The sequence below is a fragment of the Acanthaster planci genome, linkage group LG06 (genome assembly GCF_054643075.1).
Source record: "Acanthaster planci isolate LZ-2023a linkage group LG06, COTS_SCS, whole genome shotgun sequence".
In the NCBI taxonomy this organism is placed as follows: domain Eukaryota; kingdom Metazoa; phylum Echinodermata; class Asteroidea; order Valvatida; family Acanthasteridae; genus Acanthaster; species Acanthaster planci.
Genome location: NC_141782.1, coordinates 14,864,346 through 14,889,155, shown reverse-complemented (window position 1 = coordinate 14,889,155; position 24,810 = coordinate 14,864,346). Strand labels below are relative to the sequence as shown.

Genomic DNA, 24,810 nt, shown 5'->3' with positions numbered 1-24,810 from the left:
AGCTATTTGCACAAGACTTCCTGGAAAGCTTTTACTCAGGATGGAGGGGGAAAAGACCGGTTAACAGAAAGGTGGCATGTACTTGTATTTTAATGACAGGGTGACAGATAGACAAACAGAATTCTTCACAGTGACAAGCAGAGACAGGGGAAAAAACCAGGTCCTGAAAAACCACTGCCTTGGGGGGCTACAAGCTTGGAGACGGGTCAATAAAGCCAGAAAAGTTTGATGCACTCTGAAAGTACGCACTTAGATGCACATACTTGTTCATACAATATAGGGATCCATTTTCAGTTCAATGAATTTTGGACTTAGACAAGGTCAACTGCATCATGACAATTTGCAAATAAGCCTTTACATGTACAAACTCACTGCTGATTTTCAATCCAAGATTTCTTTTCTTATTCAACTACCGTATAGTATCAAAAGGCAGAATTTCAGTTGGGAGCCTCTGACACCCATTAACATGTACACACAAAATTCTTCAAAACCAAATCTGACAAATTTCACTGTCACCCATTTTGAATTTCTCAGTGTGCCTTTTCAAAACTCTAGCCTCCAGCAGTGCACATGCAGAAGTTTCTGGCAGATAGAGAACACGTGATAATGTGTTCAAATCGGGGGAGAGTAAAAAGAAAATGAGACCGAGGTTTGTTGACAATGTTCAGCTACACAATTAATGACACCTCTGAAGGGCGCCCCCAATCAGCGAAAAGAAAGACAAGTGGTTATCCAAACGAGGTCTTGCACGCGTTCCGCGCATACGCAAAGACCATACATGCCTGAGTAAATTACCGATAGTTACGCATACTCAGTGTGCTCCACGTCAAATGGGCATATACTTGCACGCGCCACATGTGGTGAGTACCAAAAAAAATGCCCTCTTTTGTTCGGCTTGGAGGGGATTGTCCCAGACAGATCCTCAGCAGATTCTGAGGTATCTGCTTTCAAACGACACAGTTTAATGATCCTCTAAACATATTCGGCACACTATGAAGTCAAACAAATGTGAACATGAAAAACAGGAGTGCAGAAAACGTGGCAATTAAAGTTGCGGAGCAAATGCCGCCCTTGAATGTCTCCAACATCCAACATCAAAGCGATTGGCTGCATGCATTCCCCATTAAAGTACTGAGCGAGCCGTTTGAATCCAAGATATTGCCAACTTCCTTACCCTCCAACAATTCAAGTCGCTTCTACTTAAAATGAAAAAAAAAACAAAAAGAGATAAATGTGTGAGAACCGAGCGATCCGTCAGGAAGAGGGGTTTTTATTTTCTTTAGTCACAGGAGCCCATCAGCCATTTCAATTACTCATGACTGACTGAATCCCTCATCCCCTCTTTTTTTTCGGGAAAGCTGCTGTCAGGAGATCAGAGGCCATTTAGTGAGGAGAGGTAGCTCACCTCACCCTGACAGCATGACAAAGAGCAGGTAGATCAATGAGATAACAGCCGTGCTGGATCCTCCAAACTCGCCATTTACCAGGAGAAGAGCCTTTTTTTACTCCAGATAAATCCAGTGAGGGTAAAAGGCGCGGGGGGGGCACCTGGTGTGCCCGGCTGGCATGACGACGGGTGCAATTTACCGGCCTCTTTGCCAGCCAAGTGCAGCCTAAACAAGGCCTTTCCCTTCCCCAAACACGCCTGACTGGATGATATGCCCGCCGAGCTCTCCGGGCGACTTAATTTGCACTCGTACGTCCACAATGTGCTCTTGTCTTTCAACAACTCTCGCTGATATGTTTGAGTGGTCAGACCTCGAGTGCTAACAAATGGGACCAATTCCAGCTGTGGCACTTTTCATACCTCATATAGGCCTTTCTTGACAACATTGAAGTGAAAATTTAGCCCTGACTAACACTGACTAATGAATCTGACACCTCTTTTTTGGGGGAGGGTGGGGGGGTGCACTCAACAGAAGCAGAAGCATATCATCAACAGAGGCATTATACTGGGTACATGTACATGTAATGGAATGGCTTTTACTTCCTTTTCCTGTTTTCCGCTTTTGACTTTTCTCTTTTCTGAATTGTTTTCTTTCTCATTTTTCCAATTTGCTTGTGATTTTAGCTACAAGTATTTGGTAATCCCTCTTTAACCACGGTGCATGTTTTGAAGCCCAACAAACATGTACATGTAAAACTAGTAAACTCTGCTGGTAAAAGTTAACTTACATGTACTCAAGAGGATCTACATGTACATGGTGTCCACCAATCATACTAAGCTATGTTAACCAAGCACCAGGCTAACATTCAGTTAGCCTGTACGGTAGCTTGTTTGTAACATTAATGCACAGCGTACCTGCCCATGTAATGATGTACAGTGGACTGCCAGTACTTCACTTGTCTGTCCAGGTTCCTAAAGTACACCACGTAGGTTTCCTTCCTCAACTTAGTTTTGCTTACTGTTCAGGGTCATACACTCAATGCCAGCAAACTTGAGTGATGTACATGTAAACGAGACGTATGATGGAAGTGCTTTATTATTCATTGATCTTATGTCATCAACAAAACAGTAGCCTCCTTCAAGCAGTGACAATTCTTTTATTTCCTCTCTTCCCGTAAAAAAATCATTATATTTTTACCAGTTTTTACAAGAATGTGGAACCCATAAAGGTGAAGCCGGCACGGAACTACATGTAAAGGCCATCCTGATGGTCATTAGCTTTTTCAAGATGTACTTTGCGGTGGGGAGATGTTAATTTAATTACCGGGTTTTGGCCATACCCAAAGTGTATAGTCATTAGCTTGTAAATTCTTTAAAGCCAGATTCAGAAACTTAAACATCTGGTTCATGCTGTGATTTTATTCTGTCACAGCAATTCATTACCAAACTGAAAGTCAAGTTGATATCCTAATAGTGTAAAATTCAGTAGGGTTTAATGGTGTCGATAAAAATCAGTTTATGATGAAATACCGGTAAGGACTGGTACTGGCTTATAAGGACATTAAATGACGATGTTGCATAGAAATAACTTAATATCACTTAAAAACAACGTTTGCACTTTTGGCTTTATCATGTGTGCCATTACAAACGTCCTTTGCAAATATATGTGTGGGGTATATCTCCAGGAAAACCCCTATAAGAAATATTTTCAACAGTTTATGTTGCACTCTGTGTTGTCAATACACCTTGCGGCGTCTCCATGTAAGACTAAGGCATTCACAGGTAACGAACACTGGCTACGGCTCTTCCCCGCTGCCTCTTTCGATCAAACTTCGAGGCCATGGTCACAAGAGACGGAATGAAAATATGGCGGCCAATGTCATGTACCACAGCATGCAATCCCAGGCATGTGTTAACTAAATTGACACACCGGCAGTGCTGGGTGAACATACGTGACATGTGTATGTACATGTATACCTATACCTACATGTAGTAATGCCCACTTGTACGTGGACCTTTAACTTTTTATGGTGTTCAACGGGGAAACAAAAACACTGTACAATGGTTCACTTATAAGGGGAAATGCACGGCAGCAGAGTTCAGTTTTTCATTGTGAGTTTATAAAGCATATGGTTATCCACGTAGCTTCTTAAAGAGGCTATACATTTTTGTCTTCAAAACAGTTTCTTTCTGAAGACAAAACGTTTGTGATCACACAACAAGGGGGACAAAAATACCTAAATTTCAATATGGCAGGGTTCTGAAATGTGCAGTATTTAAAACAATTCTTCAAGCTAACCTGACTAAGTCTGGACTGTTCTCAATTTACAACTGTATCAAGTTCTGTTAACATTTTCCTGTCAAACCACCAGTAATATCAAGTGTCACACACTAAATGGTCAGGTCTGAATTTGATACGGAACATGTGAAACCAGAAATTCTGTCATTTGCAGTAACCCATAAAATATCTCCTAGTTTACCCACATGCCAAATTATTCCAAGACAACATTAAAGTCAGGCAAAGTCAGCCGAAGGGATAGAATTCATTAGATATTAGGCCAGTTTGAATACTTCATTCTCATACATACATATACCTTGTATATGTACAGAACATGTAGGTGTACACTGTTACATGAAGCAATGTCCCATGTTGCGGTGTCAGCACAGAAGTCCTGGCCAAACTTTGTGCCTAAGTGTTTCACCTTTGCTGCTGGCAAAGCAACGTGTATTATGGAATGCAAATAAGCTTCCTACAGGGCAGGAAAACAGTTTTCAAATGCTGGCCTGTCACATTCCACTTTGGACTCCTAAAAATGAAAGGCCCATATACAGCAAATCCTCAGGGAACTTTTTGCCACATGTAATGCATGGCCTATAAGGAATGTGATACATGTACTCACATGATGAATGTTAAAAGTTGACAAAATTGACAGACTGGAATTGGCAACCTGTGGGCAAAACTGCAAACGGGATCTTACAAACTGACACTCCACATCTTACTGCCTCAGGGGCCCCAATTCGCTAACCCATCTCTGGTGTCAGCAGACACGTGCATTTGGCAACATGTCATCTACATGTACATATGGTTGGCGGGTTGCTTTGTGGGTCAACAAGATACGCCGCGTCACAGATCAAGTTGTCAGTGTGGGCTTGGACTCACGATTAAACCGAGCAGCTGTCAGAAAACAGGCCACGGAATTGTTACTAAAGGGAACACTGCCCGAGTTCTACTTGGGAGCACATTCTCAGCAAATTTCCATCCCTTGTACATGAAAACAAGCTATTTGACATTTCTTTTGGGTTACTCTCATTGAAGCGTGCATTACTTTATTGCATCTAAAATTTTCAATAATTAACTAAACCTTGTGACAGTAAAAAGATTTGAAAAGTTTTAAAAAAGTCCTGTGTTCTAATCTGTGACATTAATCGGAATTGACCCTGTGTATATACCAGACACTGCATGCAAACCTGAACATTCATTTTAATGCACATCAGGGCACTAGACCATTCTTACCGCATATGTAGTTGACATACAAGTATACATGCATGTGCAAAACTATCTGAGTGGGAGAGAAGGCAGTCGTGGGGGTTGCATTACTTGACACCCCACAGGGATGAGATTGGGGAATGGCCAGACACAAACGCTAAAGCATCCCCCCTCCCTTCATCTATTGCTTCATCTATTCCCGGGCTGTGGACAAACAGTGATTTCCTGAGCATGTTACACAGAGGATGTTTGAAGATGTGGCCAATTGTGTGTGTAGCGCCAGGTGATGTCTGCACCCGTCCATGCTAAAGTGATCCCCGTTGAGCTCGTACACATGTGCACATACTGTACACTGACTCTGACTGGTCCGTGGAGGTTGACCATGTGTGGAACCTTAGGTGTCCGTGTGCCACGGCTGAGTGTTGTAGCAAATACCGCTCCTTGATATTGTTGTGGCACCTTGTCTTTTTGACAAGCCAGTAGTTTTGCCAAAAGAATGGTGCCATGCTCAGGATTGGCACAATAAATCATTGGGGAGTAACAGTGTCCACAACTGGTTAACAACCTATCCGTTCATTGTAATTTACATGTGTAATGTACATGTACATATACCCCTGTGCACAGACATGAGTTTGTAAAGCCCTTTCTATGCATTTTAAATCTTTTAACCTACAGAACCCCATCGGCCATCAAACCTTTTCCACTAAACCACACCAAGTGCATTTTCACAGAAGTTCCACTTTTGCGGAATCGCCATCCGGCAAATGATGCTGCCTAATGCTCACCAAAATGATGCAGTCAGCAGATAATATAAAATGGAAGAAATGGATTCTTGTATTCCGTACATGGTGGCGTGGGGTGATTTTGTGTCTGTCAGGTGAAGATATCTCCATTCACGCAGACGGTTGGCCCTGTCAACCGCAGGTATTACCACAAAGATTAAAATGCATACATGTACATGCACTGCGGTGCTGCAGCAGCAAGCTTATTGACTCCTTAATGGAGGATGCACTTTACAAGATGCATATCAGTTTCCAAATAACGTTACCCTCGACTTGCTGAAGCACAATTTCATCGTCAGTGATACTGGAACGTTCATTCCTTCCTTTCAGTCCAATATTCAAATATTCAGTGGAATCAAATTCCAGCCAGTGGACACATAACCTATGCAGTATGGTGGACTCTCTTGTTCTGCTTCAGGAGAGGGGTCCGCCCCCTTGCAGGAGGCGTGGAGTCCAGCTCATGTTTGGCCCTACTTGGCGATGTCTTCCCTCAGCCCCAGCGAGATCGCACACGCAACAGAGTAAAACAGAACAACCTGGAAGGAACGGTACGGCTACCGGTACTTCTCTGGCATTGCTGAGCATGTGAGTCAGCTGCCTTAAGTTTGCTTGTAAGAGGCTGTTAAGAGTGCCTTTTCGCGACAAAATTATGAACTTTTTCCCTTTTTAGTTCACTGATTTTCAGCTCAATATATTCAATTTTTAAAATAAACATTTGAGCATGTGATAATTGATCAAACACATGTATTTGAATATTCAACACAGCCCTAACTGTCAATCGATTAATTCAGCAAGCATTGAGTGATTTGGGTTTTTTTTTCGGGGGTTGGGGGTTGGATAAGTATCAAGTTAAGGAAGCCTGTTCAATAAATCTACAACAAGCGGTTATCATTTAAGGAGCCTTACATGATTCATGAATTTCATATCGGAATCATGCTGATCTGAAAGCACTTAATGTAATTCTCTTCCACATCTCATACATCCAATGACTGCGATAGATGATACTTCACGTCCAGTTGAATTCCCCGGGGGGGACCTACCTCTTCATTAAAGAACCGAGGAATCAAAGAGGAATCTTCTGGGACCATTAGTGGCCCAAAGGAGGGGGGGTTGTACATGTAGCTCTTCTCAGTAGATTAGCATCTCAACAGCAATTTCGCCGATCTCCTGCTCCGGCACATGATTTGCCAATCTCTCTGTTGAGACATATTAGGGCCTTGGGCACGTGCTGTCCGGAACTCATTATAAACCATCTCAGCATCCCCTCAATTGGAAACGTGTGAGCAAGTTGCAAGAGTACCAGGGGTGGGTTCCGATGCCCGAGTCAACCAAAGGTTATCAAATTAATTGTAATCAGTCCAAGCGTTTTGCGGTAATATTCAGCGAAGTATGAGGGGGCGAAAAGTGGTTTAAAGTGACCCTCACAGCAAACTGTGACAGAGAAGGCAAGCTGAGGGTGGCCATTTATGGGTTTTGGACAAACCCTAACTTCTAAGATTCAGAGTTAAATGAGTTCTTTGTTTCCCCAAGTATTTCAAACGCTAATGACAACTTTTACAACCGACACAACTTCTTTGTATTTCTTCTAGGCACTTTAGACTGGCTGATTTTCCCATGACATTTGCTTCCATTCCATAAGCAATCTGCTTCCAGTGAAGCCTGGGTTCCATATCAACGTAAGAAACGCAGAGAGCAATGCAATCAAGACGCAAACTGCCAAGCAGACAAATGGAAACATATCAAACAGAAGTATTGCCGATAACGCAAACCAGCCCCAGAGAGATTGGTAAAGTTGATACCGGTTCAACTTTGCAGACTGTCTGCGTCAAGTCACTGAGTAGGCCTATACAAACACGCACGCTGGCATGAGGGCATACAACGATGTTTCTCTCGCTTAGTACCACTCATTCTGTCCATTTTCTCCTTATTACTACATCTGTAGCCCCCATCGTCAACACAATACCTGACCTTTAACAAATTCAATTAAACTGGAGTATCAGTTTAGCTTCAAGAGGAAACACTGCCACCTAAAAATGGCATTCTTGGCAAAGATTTTCCAAGTTTTAGAAGCCATTTTGTTTAATTTTTGGGTGGAATGATGTTGCGCCGCATCTCTTCTGCGACTGTCTGTGTCTTGATGTCTTGCGTTACAAACGACCATATGGAAACCAGGCTTAACAGTCTCCTGGTTATTTTTGTAGATGGATTTATAAATGTTTGTGACTTATGCATATTGTTTTTGTGGCTCTGCTCTGGTGCAGATCTGCGGAGGGGGAGTGGAAACCCTCCATATTCCGGACAAATCAATGAAATAACGATTTACGTAAAATGAAAAAGATGACATTCTATAAGGGTTATTATTTGTACATCAGTAACTATGTAATGCATGACTTTAATGTGTCTGAATGTCCATAACAATCAGGCATTAAAAAAAAAAGGGCCTGACCCCCTCCCCCCACTGAAAAAATTCCTGGATATGTCCCTGCTTCTCTAAGTGGCTTCTTCAGTCCCTCATAAAACAATGAAATAAGCTTATTTGTGATACGGTTCATATGCAAACAAGAAGGAAATGTTGTTGGGCTATGCAAGACATTAGGGAAAAATATGGATGATCATATTATGTAACAGGTGTACCTGTACATTTGAGCATCAATATTGAGACTGTCATATCACAAGAACTGTCCAAAACCAAAAGGTGGCATATGCACTTACCAAGATTTGGGGGTGAACTTTCATTGGTCGTCTTCGCTGTTTGCCTAGCTAGCGGATGGGATGCAACGTGTGAAGGTAGGGAGTTGGTTGGCTCGTCAGTGACATCTGACCCGGGGTCGGGTGAGCTGACCTCTTCCAGATCATGATCGGCCGTCAAAGCTGCATGGCGTAGGATTTTTACTACATCGTCATTCTAGTTTCAATCCAAAAACAGAATTGAAATTAATTTTATTACTCCTTCTGCAATAGCAAGATCACAGAAATCTTTCAGTATACAACTTGTGAAATGCATCAGGGAAGAGGTAAATTTTCTGATGGTTATCATTTTATGACACTTTACCCAATACAGACTACAGTACAGTGACAACCCCACGGAAATTTTCCACTTCTTCCAAACCCCTGTTAATATCAAAATGTCCTTTCACAACTTTTTTCTTTGAAGTCTTGTTCAACTTTTGACACCAAATTTGCCAAAACTGGACAACGCGTTTTCAGGTCACATTAAGGGTCAAAAGGTCATCCACGAACTGTGACTTTTTTATGTGTGTGCTTAAATGAATTGAGGTCTTATCAAAATTTCAAGTGTAAATCAGATGATAATCTATGTCTGTTTAATTTCAAGTAAATAGGGTACTTTATTTGTAAGATTTCTGTTAAAATTGAAAGTACCAGTACACATAAAATGTGCACTGTACTAATTAATAAAAACCACTGGCCTAATGAAAGACAATTTTGATGTGCATGTTGGCATGAGTGGAGCTCCATTAAGCCACAGTGTCTCTATTGCGATAATTAGATTTGTGAAACTGAAGTCTGAAGCCAAGGTGCAGAGGAAGCCCAGAATGCAGAGCACTGTCAGCCATGTCAACTGGTCCTGCCGGGGGGGCACGACAGGCACACCTACCTGGGTGAGCTGGATGGGCATTAGTTGAGCCTTGTTCCGGGCGAAGGGGCTTGCGCGGCCCTCCTCAATCAGCGATCGGACGGCCTGGCAGAAGTTCCATCGGGCCGCTTCGTGCAAGGGCGTGTTGCCCCGGTGGTTGGTTTGGTTGACGTTGGCACCGTGCTGCGGGCAAAAGAATTATCGGTCGTCGTGAAATGTCCACTGACCCGACAAAGAAGTAAGAAGTCGCCAGAGCTGTGTTTGAGAGGCATCATGCACAGACTTTGGAAGGTGTCCACCTTGATAAATTTCTCTATATTCAGCACAAAGTGCGACTCAGAAGTCAGGAGCTGAGTGGTCTCCTTGAAATGCATACAGAAATGAAAAGCAACAGAGAACCCAGCAAATACTGTGCAAAGCATTTCACTCTATGTACCCATTAACAACTCCATAGACAGTAACATGCTACATTGTCACAGACAATGCACCGATTCTTCGCACAAAATCATGGCACATGTAACTCAAATCTTTCAGGGGTAAATCCCGGGCCAAAAAAAGTTGGCTCACTTTGATCAAGAATCTTGCAGGTTTGACGTGGCCGTTCAGGCAGCAGTAATGCAGCGGGGTGTTGCCCCTGGCGTCCTTTATGTTGCTCTTGGCACCATGCTGCAGCAGCTGAATAACTACCTGCAATGGACACAGACAAATTGGCACATTGTTTTTTTTCTCTCATCATCCACATCATCAACTGCCGAGAGCCCTATTTTCTGAGCCTCTATCCACAGAAGGACCATGACCAGCGAGCATAGAAAAGAGGTACACCAACTACTCATGTATAATTTTATAAGAACAGCAGGCAACATAACTGTCATTTCTTCTCACTTTTTCCTGTATACGTGTTTCTCCAAGTTTGCATAAGTTACAGTGTCAAACAAATCACTAAAATCACAAAAAGAAGTCAAAATAGAACTCTTCATGCACGCAGAAGCAATGGCAATAGGCCAGAGCTGCAAACAAGCTGTTTCACTCTAACCAAAACTTAAGTTTCCTGCTACACTGGGGACACATTTCATTTTCTGTGGACTAGTAAGTGGAGCTATGAAACTGGTCCCCACACAGTCTGCAAGGTTCAAGCCCAATTTCAGTAGCTGGGCAGCCCCTTGTTCAAAATCCTTATCCCACGAGGTGGATTTAAGCTATGAAATTCTAGGAGGCAAAATGTCATAATGGAGTCCTTAACTGGGCCCCAAAGTACACTGGAATACAAGGTAGCGGAGTAGAGCTCAAACCAAAGCAACAATGACAGGTTGACAGAGTGCATTAAATGAGGACAGGAATGAGGATTTTGACCCATATCTGAAACTGAGAACATCAACAGTACCATTTCCGGACATGGACACAGATTTAATATCAGAGCATTAACCCTAACCCCCGTAAGGCTGTTTGTAAAATCACGTTGAAATTGAAGGATTAAGGACTGTTAGGGCTATTAAGGCATACAGTATCTAACACTTCTGTTTTTCAGACTTTGCAGACTTGCAACATGTGAACTTGGCTGTAACCATCTCAGTTCACTGAGGAGCATACAACTCAGTACTGCCATTTCAGGTGTAACAGACCCTATCTCTATCCTCACAGATACCCACAAATACCCCTGGGTGGAGAGAGGCACGTAAGGAATAACTGCCTTGCCCAAGATCACAACATGCAGCCAGGTCTGGGATTCGAACCCCAGACCCCATGATCGCGAACTACAAGCCCTAAACTGCTAGGCCACGTGCCCCCGACAAATCTGCAAGTATGTCACATGTTCTCACCAACGGGTGGTTGTACTGGCAAGCCAGGTGTAAGGGTGTGCACTGTTGGCTGCCGCCACTCCGGCTATTGATGTTACTCCCTCTGCGTATGAAGAGTGACACCATGGCATCGTGCCCGTGTACGGCCGCCACATGTAGGGGGGAGAAACCTTCAGAGTTACAGGAGTTGACACTGAGGCCTGAAGAGGATACTAGAGTTCTCTGTGAAAAAACATACAACGTTCATCAGTGGTACTCTTACTGAAACTGGTCCAGGCTATGAATAACCCATTTACTTGAATGGATAGCCAATATACTTTCACCCTCGAGGCTGATATCAGTAGATACTCATACGAAGCATGAATTTTGGTGTTCAAATCTTGTGTCGTTAACAACCCCACTGCAGATCAAACTTGAAGGCTGTTGCTATCTCAAGGCAAGTTCTTGCAGAGCCTAATATGTGAGACAACCCCCCTGGACTGGTACACATCTAGTTCATGATGTACGAGAATGGTCAGGAAGACACCGGACCATTCCAGAGCAGCAGATTGCTAGCGCAAAGCTTGCCTCTGAATCACAGGAGATGGTAACAGTGTGCTAGTCTAAAGGGGTCATTCCAGGAGGATGGGGCACAAGTTGTGACGGTGTCCTTGTTACATGGGTAACTTTTACCGTCTGTCATGACCTGTAGAGTAGGTCATTTACTCTGTAAAAATCACACACACCTCTGTATTCCGCCTTGCAAGATGTATAACAATGTCAATTAGGAAGCCAGATGTAGGGAAATAGCTGTTCATTTTTACCGAACCAACGTAACAATGGATGCTAACACAAATTGTGCCCTAACCTCTTGGAATGACCCAGAGATGAGCTAATGCTGGGTTAGGTTGAGACAACAGACAAGTCTCAAATGTTTCACCTGATCATCACCGTACAGCTATAAGCTCACCCCATGCATGCACGGCATTACAGATGAGTAAATCCTACATGAACTTTCTTTTAAGCCTTCTCTGCCTCGGGGATTCTACCCCTAAGAACTCTGCTATGCCATGACATATCTTTTCAAAATTTGGCACGCATGCACTGACATCCTTTAAGCCCATTCCTGAGAAGTTTTACTTTAATCAGACATGTCTCTCCTGAAGTGCAATGAGCACATGCCAGCGGGAAAAGTTAAAATTTTTGCTGGCTTTTCTTGAAAATATGGGCATTTCAGGAGAACGTTTTGCCCAGTTGCCATCAAAATGATTGCAAGACAGTATTGGCTCTGCATGAAACACAACACGCACTGCAATGATATCAGACAGAAGTTTTTCCTTGGGGGAGGGGGGACTTTAATATCGTCATTGATCCTGTACCTTTTGGAGGGTGGCGCATTTGCTGCACTGGCAGAGAGGGTGGCAGAGTTTGGCATCCAATGAGATTTCTTCATCGTCGTCGCTCTCATCGGTATCGCTCAGCCACCCCAGCTGATACTTGACCATCAACAGGTCTCCATCCGCTACTGACCTGAGTAGCTTCTCAACCTGTTACCAGAACAAAATTATGTTTCTATGCATTAACCGTCCAAAATATAAAGGCTGCTGTCCAATGAAGTTTAAAGCAGCCTCAGCTATGTAAGTATGAGACAACACCAATCATGTGTATTTCTGTGTCATGATCCTTTCTTTTCAATTTCCAATACAGATGCCTCAAGCAAGCAAAAAAAATGAATACAGATCGGCTTTACAGAGCATCCATTAAATCTGATAATCCTTTATGGACCTTATCCTGTGATCTCAAATACTGTTTGGCTGTACCTTAAAGGGAAACACAAAAAAGATAATGGAAGCAAACATCAAGTCCAAACTGAAGACTTACAGCATGATACCGTATTTAACATTACCCAAGTGTAAATTCCCATTCGATTTTCTTAACCTGATTTTCTAGCTTTTCACAAACAAGGCTTTGTAAGGTTTTGAATGAGACCGTGGAATGTCATCAGATAGATCAAGGTTCAGGTGTCCCTCACCATTTTACTGTACGGCGAGGAACTCCTCCTCGATCGCGGTCTCGTTCTGCTGGCTGTTTTGGCAAAACTTGTGGTGAAGGAATCGGTGCTGTCGGGCGGGCTGAAGGAGGACGCTATGGGGGGACTAGAGGCCTGCAAAACAAAGAAAAGACAATACAGGCATAGAGTCCCAACTGCATAATTTGGTATTCCATAGGAGCAAGTACAAAATGAAGAGTGTTGAAGGCCGCGTAAGATGATCAATACAAATGCCTGAGATGGGCCCTTTCACAGTATTGACCAAGTTCACCGCCAAATATTGAACTTAGGCTAGAAGGGAGCAAAGACAGAACAGTGGACATATGATAGTAAATGCACAAAGGTAAGTTTACAAAATAAATTGAAGACTTAGACACTCTCTGTTTGGTACAAATTAAGTTTCAAGGAGAAAAGTGCCTGAAAAGTATTTGGTCAAGGACTTTTCTAGTGCTTTCATCCTAAAAACCTATTTTCCATTAAACGGTGATGGTCAGAAGTCAACCCTTTATTTTGTAATCTTATCGTTGTGTATTTACCAATGCCCGTGTTCTCCGGCTTTATTTCCTCCTGACCAGTTCAAAATTAGGCAAGAAATTTGGTACATGAAAAGTTTTCAACTACAACACTGCCCTTTCAGTGCAACTGAGCGCCAACTTATTCTTAATGAGTTCAAATATGCTGATGCTATTACATATGCTTAATCTGCCAACATGAAGTCAGATGCTTTAAAAAAAAACAGGTTTTTTCAGGCCATCTCACAGCCACTGAGATCTCAGCTATCCTATCTTCAATCTTTTTGAAACATGTAAGACATTAACATGAGTACATCTCTGAAGTTTAAATTTAGTGGGACCATGGGTTTGATGTGAGGTTTCTTTTTGATGGCAGGTTAATTTATAGGTCCTGTCCTCACACATTGGCCCTCACGCATTGAAAAATAAGCATTTTAAAAGAACGGTGAGTCCACCGTTCATGGCAATGGTGTCAAAATGATTGCAGAACACCACCTGAGGGCCAGGCAAGAACAAACATGCACTGCAACGATACAAAAGAAAATACTAAAGGGGATTCCATCCCATCTATCCAGAGTCACTTTAAATTAAAGTACATTCTCAAAGTGCACTTCATCAGGCAATCGGTTGTTCTGAAGTGACATGACACTGAAAAGGGGGGGGGGGAATGAGCATCAATACCTGAATGTAGTTGTCCTTTCCGTCTGCATTTTGGCTGGCTTGCTGTAGGCTCCTGCTGACGTTGACGTTGTAGGAGCACATGATGGGCGTCTCCTTCCTTCGGTTGCGGGCTTCGACGGATGCTCCGTGCTCCAGCAGGATCTTGACGAGGCTTTCTACGGCACAAAAGAGAAGAAGTGGGCGAGAAGAAATGGTGAAGTGGCCACGGGGTAAGGATGTGCGCAATGATGGATGAAATGTGGTCTCCTCGTCCCGCTTTGATAGAATAAAGAAATGTGTTGCAAACTGATTTAAGATGAATAACTATTCATATAATACAAAACTGAAACAGTTTAGCCGTTCCTATTGGTCAAGAGCCTGTCACATGGCCAGTCCAAGACAGTTGATTAAACACTGGCTGGCTGTGCATTAACTCACACAATATTCGCTACGTGTGCTCAGATCTCAGTATGAGAGGAATACACCATAACATGGCCGGCTGATTAATGAAATTTTTCCATGGTGTACCCACAAACCTATTTCTCACTTCTCCTGATTAATGAAGTCAAACTGATGAGCAAATTCATTGGTTGTAAAGCAGTGTGAAATTTAAGAAACAACAATGACTGGTTATTTTGGTAACCTCACTAAGTCTAATTTAGTCTACTTTACAAGCAACTGTATCATACATGTGAGCGCTACCCATTGGCTAAATATGCAACTGCCCACTACTACACAAGGCTTCCAATGCTGCAGTGCGTAAGTGGGCATAGCAAAAGTTGCAACAATGTCACATGAACTAGGTAATACCACACACTGCTAAGCAAGCCACTGACAAGGTTTGTAATCCAATCGTTGCTTCACCACAAGTCGCTTGTAAGCTATTCTGACTCAAGTTGAGAGGCAAAACCCTGTCAACCCCCCTTCACTGTCTATACCAACTGAAAAGTGACCGACTGGTGCTTGCCCCAGTCACAACTCCACCAATGAGCACTTTCTAACACAACTCCCCCCCCCACTCCCCGGTCTTGGAATCGCTAAAAAAAAGGCTGATGGTGAAGCCCAACACCAGTAGCTTACCATATCCCCATCTGGTGGTGAGATGTAGCGGTGTATCGCCCTGGCAATTGGCGGCATTGACATCAACAGACTGACTGCTGTACATCATTGCTTTGACACACTAGGAATCAATTCAAAATCAATGCTAACATCAAGCGATAGTTCAATGGCATCAACACAGACTTTTATCCCAAATGTCCTTTTTTGTTTAATGAGAAATTTTAACAGAAAGATGTCAAACATCAATTCAAAACAAACTATGCATTAAAGGTACAGTCCATCATTTGCTTTTGTGCAGCCCAGTGAATGCTGTATTCTACGAGAAAAACAATATTCTAAGATCTAGATTTCCAATCATAAATTGCAAAGTCATGTTTGAGAATTGCGTCCGAATTCAGTGCCTAGGGCACGTTCTCATTTAGCCAAAGGCAGCAACATGTCGAGCATTGAACCAACAAATTATGGTAACCATACACATGTATGTCACGTCAACTCTTGGTTGAATTACCAGCTAACTAGTGGTGGCAATTTCCAAAAATGTGTCTGAATCCTCGGTATTTGCCTTCTTTAGTTTGCTTCCAAATGACAGCTTGCTAACAAGAATAATTTCACAGGGAGTTTTACCTCCCCATAACCATCTTTAAACCAAGTACACTCGTCAACAATAAATTTTTTAATATTACCGTTTAGTGATGGACTGTACCTTTAAGAAACACAAACGACCACCAGGTGTTGCTACTTGCAAAAATGTACATGTGCCTCAAGCATTCAGAACATAGGTGCCACAGGCGCCATGAATGCCAGCGAGGTGTCACCACAGTGGTGGGAATTCTCCGTAGTCTACTGGCACTATTTTCTGTTTTTTTGGTGGGGAAGGAGAGAGAGGGAACGTACCTCTTCATGGCCATTGGCACAGCAGAGATGCAGAGGGGTGTTGCCGTCATTATCTTCAATATTCACTGAAGCTCCTTCATCTAACAGCAATAACTACAAAGGAAGAGAAGCAGGGTAGTTTCGGTTCAACTACTCCAAACGGTTGCTGCTAGATATAAATTCTACCAAATGTTTTTAAAACAAAACGGTAAATTTTGTGACCCATCACAAGTCTGCCCCCCGCCAAAACATAAAAATGAACACTCATGAGGTCAACACAGTACAGGTAGCTGGTACCCTGATTTTTTACTCGTAGAACAGTATTTTAGAGTTGGGTATCGTGGTAACCATGGAAAAATCAGCCACAATATTAAAGCTTACACAAGTTAATGGAAGTGGCTGTACACGTAATGATCAAGTGTAATTTTGACCATATATCAGAGACTTTATAATGATAGTAAATACCGTGACGTGCTGTTGGCCTCGACTGCATGCTACATGAAGCGGTGTGGAGCCGTGGTAATCAGTAGCATTGATGTCCCCACCTCTCAGTATAAGGACGTTGATTACGTCAGTATGACCTGTAGGATGTATATAAGGTACCGCACAGTTGATTGGGTAGAAAAAATTATTCTCGTGAAAAGCAGCAAACTAGGTTTGGGACATGGACATTGAAGAGATGAGGTTGAGGGAGCATCTCGGCAGTCAGGAACGTTCGCGTTCAAAACAGATGAGGTTGAGGGTGCATCTCAGCAGTCAGGAATGTTTGCGTTCCATCGGAATGCTCAGGTGTTAGCGAGAACAGTGAGCTTTGTGCATAGTCTGTGTTGGGACAGCATTCTGGAGGGAGCCCCTTGTTCCCAGCAGAACTACCGCATGTTCCTGACTGAGAACACAGTGTTCTGAATGGAATGTTCCAACCACTCCGGATTATTAGACGCTCCGTTACGATTATGCGTAATGTTGTACATTGTCAAGCAAAACAACATTTCTTGGAATATTTGTTGCATTATGTTCTCTTGGTAAGTTGATTTCACGTTAGGTATTTTGTCTTGTCCATTTCCTACAAGGTGGCGGCCTTTGAGGATAACTCCCATTTCAGTAGTCCTTTACCTTAAGATCTACAGTAAATCACACAGTATCTTGTTGAATACAGCATGGCTAAGGTAATGTTCTTGTTATTGTTAATAGCTTCCTCTATATGCTTGTGTAGTTGGGTTCCTACATCCTGCCACTCATTTCCATGTATACTTCATCCTTCAGTTGTAGTCTGCAATGTAACATTGGTAAAGGGTACAAAAAAACAAGCACAGCTACACTAACAAACCGGCTGATTCAAGAAGTGCCAATAATATTCACTTGAAAGTCTTACCATACATGGCTGCTACATGCATGGCAGTGCAGCCCCTATCATCTCTAGATGATGCTGTGACAGCCCGTGGATCGTTTCGCTTCCTGAACAACAAAGAAATAATTGAACAATGATGTTCATTTCTTCATAATTAATTTCTGGATTAGCTCACCGGAGTGGGGTTTCAAGCACCAACCCTTTGAAATACCACACGGAAATGGTGTTATAAGCTCCCACACTGAGGAAGTTTTCAATCTCAAGTCTCCAAAATGGTAACTATTTATTGATCTGATTTGATGATGACACTGGAAATGAATTTCCATGTTCAATTTTTGATCATTTTTTACTTTCTAGCCAAAGCAATACTGATGAATTCGGAGAGTCATGTAGGCTCAGGCCATTATCAGCAACCAGACAGGTTTCAAACCACGGACAAAAATTATTCCACACATTTACAATTGTTACGAGAAGATATAATGATGTTTACAAAGACATATTGATGGCTCTTGAAATGACTGATTTCTACCAGCTACTGTAGATGTACACTCTCTCCTCAAACTTATTAGATCAGCATGCAGACGGCTTGAAGGCCCTTGTGCTTTTACTCACGTAGCGACCAGCTCCTCACACTTGTCACAGCCGCACAGCGGGTGGCACATCTGGTCTAGCAGCCAGCTCTGATCGTTGGAGCTCTGCTCCAGCATCTTGGCCACTTCGGTGGTGTGACCCTCCCTGGCATGCTGGGACACAGCAAAAAGGTTTGAGGATGTTGAGAAATCTGTCATGGGCACATTGTACACCAGCATGGCTTGATAAAATTTCCAACCTCCAACGGACGAAACACCGTGGACAATATCATAGCAAATAAGTAACAGCCAATCTGTTGAGCAGTCAGGTACTTAGGATATATTCAGATTCAGTATTCAGATATTCCAGTGTGGCAGGAACAGTATCCAACCTGGAAGAATACGTCGATTGCTGACGTGTCAACTACGTCATTCTGGTCTATGTTCTGCCACATGCTGTCCGCTGACATCATCTTGCGCAGCACGTGCAGCTTCTGCGGATTGGCCGCGCCTATCACCACGTTGCTCATGTTACCCATCTTGACATGCTCTACAGCAGCCTCAATGGAGGCCAAATAAAATCTGATGGAGAAAAGAACAAAACTGACTCAGGACTTCTTCCAATGAGGGCCTGTCACACCGTGGCCTCACCCTATTCCTATAGAACTCTACCCCAACACTAGTTGGGCTCTAAGCCTTTGCCCAGTGCAATAAAACACAACAGCTGTCAAAGTGAGTCAAAGTGATCTGGATCTCCGTCAGTGATCCCAAAGCGGGTTCGTACTATCCATTAGGTGGATTCTGGTATCAGCAAACCAACGTTGGATAACTGATTGCGATCCGGATAGCATGAAAAAAAAACAGGCCCTGAGGAGCCTGCTCACTGTTTCAACAAGATCAGGCAGGTCGATCATTCCAAGGCCGGACAGCTTCAGATTGTATGCGATTGCCAGCTACCACAAGGTTTAACCGAGACGTTGTTTCAAAGAGCTGTGGTTGACCAATACAAGAAAGTCCCCCAGTTTTGCACACATGTGGCACTTTGCTGTGCACAGCAAGGTCAGGTCTCAAGCATGAATGTTACGTCAGCTTGTCTATCAACCAGGTCAGTCTACAGAAAACTTCTTTGTCAGTCTTTCATCTGTCCCTATACTTAACCCTGGGCACCCAATTAATGTCACCATGCTCCATTATATGTTACCCTCCCATCATCTATTCAGCCTTTGTGTTCTTCTATTGCGTGCTCACAGTCTAGCCAGATTTTCTAACAGACCGTCTTCCGTCTGGCTTTCTACCTCGGCAATTAGCTCATTTCCATTTCTATCAAATTTGGCTTTGCTGCTGATCCTATCCTTGACAAAGGTACAACTGCATTTTCTTAAAATTCTCTTAAAACAATTCAAGCTACATTCACATCAGGAAAACTGTAGGTTTGAGTCCCATCTGCCTTAAAAACAACCGGGTAAAGACGGTTCACAACATCCAGGAAAAGTACTTGATGTGTTAAGTGGTAACATTGCTGAATCGGTAAGCCCCAAAAGTGAAGGAGAGGATTGATACTTACCCGAATTCCCCGTCAGCAAAGCTGGAGAAACGAAAGTTCATCATGAACGTGAGGTTGGCCAACCAGTTAGGGATGTCAGCTTTCACCACAAGGTACACCAGCAAGGGAAGCAGGTCGTCAGAAGACATCGCCGGAGCTGAAGACAAAGTCAAGAAAAAACAAGGTCAACATCTTCCTGTCTCCTCAAGGGATGCCAGTCCATTAGAGTAGGATTCCCAAATTTCTGAACTAGTGCTTCGAAAGACCCAGGCATACTGTGCACAATTCAATATAGCACAAAATATTGTGTTAAAATCTGTTTGTCTCCTCTATTTGTCAGCCCTTTCAATCCCATACCAAAAACATCCTTGGCGGTACATGCAAACTCCAAGCACATGTCAATGAACATGGGGGAACTTAAAGATTAACAAGCTGTATGATTTAAAGAAAAGAAAGCCTCCAATGTCAGTAAGGGTTTTAGGTTTTTGAAGCTCTATACTTTGTTCAGTTTACACAAAAACCATACGTAAGAATGCTCTTTCTAAAAATAAAGCAAACCCAGCTACCTGGTACATATTAATCTTACTGGATCCAAACAAACACATGCCTTAACATGTGTACATGAGAGCTCATATAAAAGCCTGTTAACCAGGCTTGGTAACAGGTGTCCTTAATTAACTATTTATGGATTTTAGACTTTTTCTTCTGCTTCAAAATCTCCAAATTTGTCTCTTCTCATAGCATGTGCCAAAACTGTGGTCGACTTATCAAAGATAACCAAAAAAATGAAGTCTTCAGTTGTACTTCTGGCCTGCTAACCTGGCTCCTTGGAGCGCGCTCTGAATCCGGGCTGGCTGATGGCCATGACGGTGCGGCGTAAACAGTGAAGCTTCTCCAGCGGTGTCCGGTACTGGTTCAGCGTGGACAGCTCGCGCCTGGCGCGGGGCACGTTGGCGGTGAACTCCGGCCGGACGCCGACGTCGCGGACCTGGAGCTCGGACAGGTTCCTGGTGATCTTGTTCAATGCTGCGTCCTGCCCAAGAGCAAAAAAAAAATTAGATTTGACATTCCTCACGAGGCCTTTTCTGCATACATAATATGCGTAATAATGGTCAACCTACAGAATTAGCTCCGAATTCTATAACTGCGACTGTTTAGTTTAATGGGGGAAACAATTTCACAAATGTTGGTTGCTAATTGTTTTTAAAAAACAGACAAGAAATCAACCTACTAGTGTATGACCTCACACTGCTATTTGAAGTATTGTAGGTCGAAGAAGTAAATTTCACGTCTTCCTCATCAGAGGGCCAGTAACTACACCCAGCCAATACACCGCAGGAGTAAGTGAAACAACTTCCTACTAAGTATGACTTATCTTGCTGGGACTGTTTAGGGCTAAGTCGCCTGATGAAACTGTCCCTGAATCTATCAGGAAATCTGAGATCTACCTGGCTGGCTAAGAAGGAACTGATGGCCTTGAAGACCTTTCCGTAGACCCCATGCAGGATATAGGTCTCCATGGACGTCTTCAGGTTGTCCATGTGACCGTGATGCTGACGTACCGTCTTGCGCTGCCACAAAACGAGAACGGCACAAAGAACATGCAATGAAAAACCCCAAAGTGCCTACATGTACCTAGGTCTAATTGCACTTGCTGAGTGAAAGGGCATCAATGATGTTTATTGCACAGGGGCGAATGTGGAAAAAATGTCATTTTGGCCACATCTGGGCCTCTCCATTACCACTTGTACATTGCTACCAAACAATGAACTTCTTCAGTGCAGCAAGGCTTGAAGAAGGAATCTCAAACATCTGTCTGGAAAACAGGCCGGGGAGTACCAACCTGGTTAACCTGGTAGCTCTTCTGGTTTCATTAACGTACAGTACTTTAGGGTTATTTGCATGTCAACAGCAATGTGATTAAGAGGAGAGTCTAGTTACACAGGTGTTTTGAATTCAGGATACAAGATCAAGATGGCTGACACTTGAGTTGTTTACGCTTTTTCTTATCTTCTTGGCACAGTCCTTTATAGAAATAGAGCCCTTGACATTGGCACTAGGTAATGGTTCCTTTAACATGGCAAGGAACTATTAAAAAAAATCTTTAAGTGCATTGTCCCTATTTTGCATGGCAACTGAATAGGATCTACGTGTACATTATTCTGATGACTACAGGGGATGAGGCCAAGATGTCTGACACAAGATAAAGCCATCTTACCAATACGGAGTCCTTCAGAGCTATCTGCATGGTGCTGGCAAAAAGAGAGCTGGTCTCGTCAATGGTGTGCCGCAGCGTCTCCATCTGTTGATTGGTGTTCCGGAAGTTAGTGATGAGGTCGTCCACCTGCTTCTGGGAAAATTTGCTGTCTGTAGAAAAATGAGCACAACTGGCCGATGATATTGCACTGTGTCCACGTTCGGTGATACTTACACAACACACAAGTCAACATGTTGTTTCTATTATTTTCGATCAGACCATCCAGAAACCTTCAAAATTTGACTTTAAGTGGGTTGCCACATTTGCTGGAATACATAGCAAGTGATATTTTGATCCTACATGCATAAAGTTTATGTAATAAACCTCCAATTCAATGTACCTGTCGGCATTTGTACGGAACAATTACTGTGACCGTTTAAAGTTGTGACTACGGTGATCTTAAACTACTGGGCAGTTTACTGAAATGAGAAACGTGTATAAATCATGGAAGCCGTCTGTCCATGGTTGAGGAAAACTACTGTGACTAAGATAATGAACTCCACAAAGTAACTGTAAATTTCTGTTTAGCTTGTTTCACATTTAGCTTGCTTTAGAACGAGACAAAAAAAAGGCATAAAAAATTCAGTAAAGGCACGATCATTTCAATTTGAGGAAGCACGCAAATCATGAGTGTTGAAAAGGCATCAACTAATTTTTCCCATCAAGACATTCAATGCACAAATACAACAGACCTGTCTTATGCTACCCTACAAGCAAAGATTTTATCAAGCTTGGTTAGCAAAACTATTGCTGACCATGACTACAAAACAGAAATTTAATGTACAATGTGTTTTTAAAAAAAGCCTAACTATTACATGTAAATCCCTCAATACCGGTATGACAAATACTTCTACTAAATGAATATGCCTCATCTTTTACCAGCCATCAAACCACAGGTGGGTTTTGAGGCAACGCTTGTTGCGAACCAAGAGAAAGCATTATGCAGACTTTGGTCCCCCGTACAAAAGGGCAGTCAGTGTTTGTAAACAAAGAAAGGTCTATATGCTGTGTTTCCGTACTCACATTTACTTCCCCACAAGAAATCCGTGCAGTCATCTAAGGTCTCTAGACATGTAGATACAGGATCCTCTACCACCTCTGCATAGGCAACAGTACATGTGAGTTCAAGTGTCAATCAAATTGCTTTAACTGAATAAACAGGTCTTATTCACAAGGCAAGGGAGCCATTTTCAATCTTAATCCCTGAATGTATCCTATTTAGTGCAATCTGTATTGAGCCGGTGCCAGACTATTTTGGGTTCCAAGTCTAACTTCCAGATTTTGGGTTTTTTGGATGCATTGAGCACGGTGGGAGAAAAGTATAAATTTTTGGTTGACCTGTCTTATGGCCACAAGAACATTATGCTTACTTTTCACAAAATTGGAGTCAAAATGACTGCACAGAGTTATTCTAAGAACTCCTAAAGGTTCAGCTCCTAAAAAAAATGATGCAATGATATTATCGCAAAAAGTGTCAAAGGGGAGGTGGGCCCCCCTCTCGGCTCTTTCAGGGTTAAAACATTTAGATGTAACCTATCATAAATTTCAAAATTTTTCCAAGCAGAAACTGGTACATGTATGACTCTGTACTGATATTAATTTCATTTCTGTTATTTTACTCTCAGGTACCAACAATGAAAAGTTAACCTCACTTTCAATTCAAGATGGCCGACGCATGAATATAGTCTATTGGCTTGTTCCAACAGGTGTTAGATTATAGGATTAAAAACCATCCCAGTGAATAAAGGGTAATAATAATTCTTACAAATAAATTTCACACAATTTTGTACAATAAAATAATAATTTTTTTGACAGCTATAATGGGGACAGGAAGTGATAATTGTGCCCAGAATAGGGTAATAGCAATACTTGTGTTGTCCCATTAGAGCACTTTTTGTACACTCTTACTCAAAACACTATCATGGGCCAACAATTCTTGACAAAAAAAAGTAGGACCCTAGCCTGTCAAATAGTGAAATACTGTGCACAAATACGATATGCATATTAACAGCTATTCCACTGAGAACTACATGTACATGTACTGAGTGTTTTAGCACCACATTACAGTGATTCATTGGGACAGGTAGATGTAGGAATCAGCATCAATATATCTGTGCTGCATATACAGGTGGCAGATAGCTCGTCTTGTACATGTACATGAAGGGCATCACAAGATATACATGTATGTAGACTGATAACCAATTAAACAGGCTAACCACATGACTTAACATGCAAAAATTCTATCCCTGATGAAAAGCTGTTGTGCTACAACTGTTGTTTCTATGCACAGAAAGGATAGGTTGTCTGGTGTTAGATACATGTAGACATGTGGGTATTGAAAAATGGATTGATTCGTTTAGCATGGGTAAATACGTACTCTCTCACCTTACACTAACCCCAGTTCAAATCCAACCTGATACACTACATTGACTTAGTCAATCTATCGTTACACAGCTTTTCATTAAAAGCCACTCTTTTGAGTTTTCCCTTCCAAATCTCTCCAGTCCTTTCCAAATCTTCTCTCTAGACAGTTCACAGCTACGACTGTGGTACCCAAATTACATCTGCTTCAGTAGACTATGCTAATCTCGTTTCCGCAGAGAAATTGAGAAGGGACATACCGTTGCCGCCTTCTAGCTGCCTGTCGATGCAGACCACCCTGTAACTCTCATCCCGATCATTGTAGTAGGTCTCTTCAAACAGGATGTGAACGATTCGGATCTCCTTGAAGCCTTTGGTGGTGGTTATGGCGTCGCCGCTGAGTTGTACCTCCTGTTAAGGATTAAAAAATTTTTGAACGATTACGTAAAGAGTTCTTCCAAATCAGCTCGTCCACCTGTGGTGCAGTTCAAAAGTACTTATCCTTTATGATCCGCAATGATCCCTACTGCACCACATACATGGGATGTGATG

The 24,810-nt window shown here is 42.5% G+C and overlaps 1 protein-coding gene across 1 annotated transcript in view; it reads right to left on the bottom strand.

The window, feature by feature from the left end:
• Window positions 1–24,810, bottom strand: part of ankrd27 (ankyrin repeat domain 27) — a 45,631-nt gene that overhangs the window by 17,153 nt on the left and 3,668 nt on the right. Inside the window, exons 4-22 of the mRNA XM_022251598.2 lie at window positions 24,519–24,669; window positions 22,921–22,995; window positions 21,859–22,007; window positions 21,089–21,211; window positions 20,460–20,673; window positions 19,662–19,797; window positions 18,490–18,679; window positions 18,141–18,271; window positions 17,553–17,635; window positions 16,646–16,761; window positions 16,202–16,294; window positions 15,329–15,428; window positions 14,270–14,424; window positions 13,059–13,190; window positions 12,406–12,573; window positions 11,069–11,269; window positions 9,819–9,938; window positions 9,273–9,434; window positions 8,369–8,561 (exon numbers count right to left, since the gene is read on the bottom strand). Coding sequence (XP_022107290.2) covers window positions 8,369–8,561; window positions 9,273–9,434; window positions 9,819–9,938; window positions 11,069–11,269; window positions 12,406–12,573; window positions 13,059–13,190; window positions 14,270–14,424; window positions 15,329–15,428; window positions 16,202–16,294; window positions 16,646–16,761; window positions 17,553–17,635; window positions 18,141–18,271; window positions 18,490–18,679; window positions 19,662–19,797; window positions 20,460–20,673; window positions 21,089–21,211; window positions 21,859–22,007; window positions 22,921–22,995; window positions 24,519–24,669 — 2,692 coding nt within the window. The remainder of the gene's footprint in view (window positions 1–8,368; window positions 8,562–9,272; window positions 9,435–9,818; window positions 9,939–11,068; window positions 11,270–12,405; window positions 12,574–13,058; window positions 13,191–14,269; window positions 14,425–15,328; window positions 15,429–16,201; window positions 16,295–16,645; window positions 16,762–17,552; window positions 17,636–18,140; window positions 18,272–18,489; window positions 18,680–19,661; window positions 19,798–20,459; window positions 20,674–21,088; window positions 21,212–21,858; window positions 22,008–22,920; window positions 22,996–24,518; window positions 24,670–24,810) is intronic.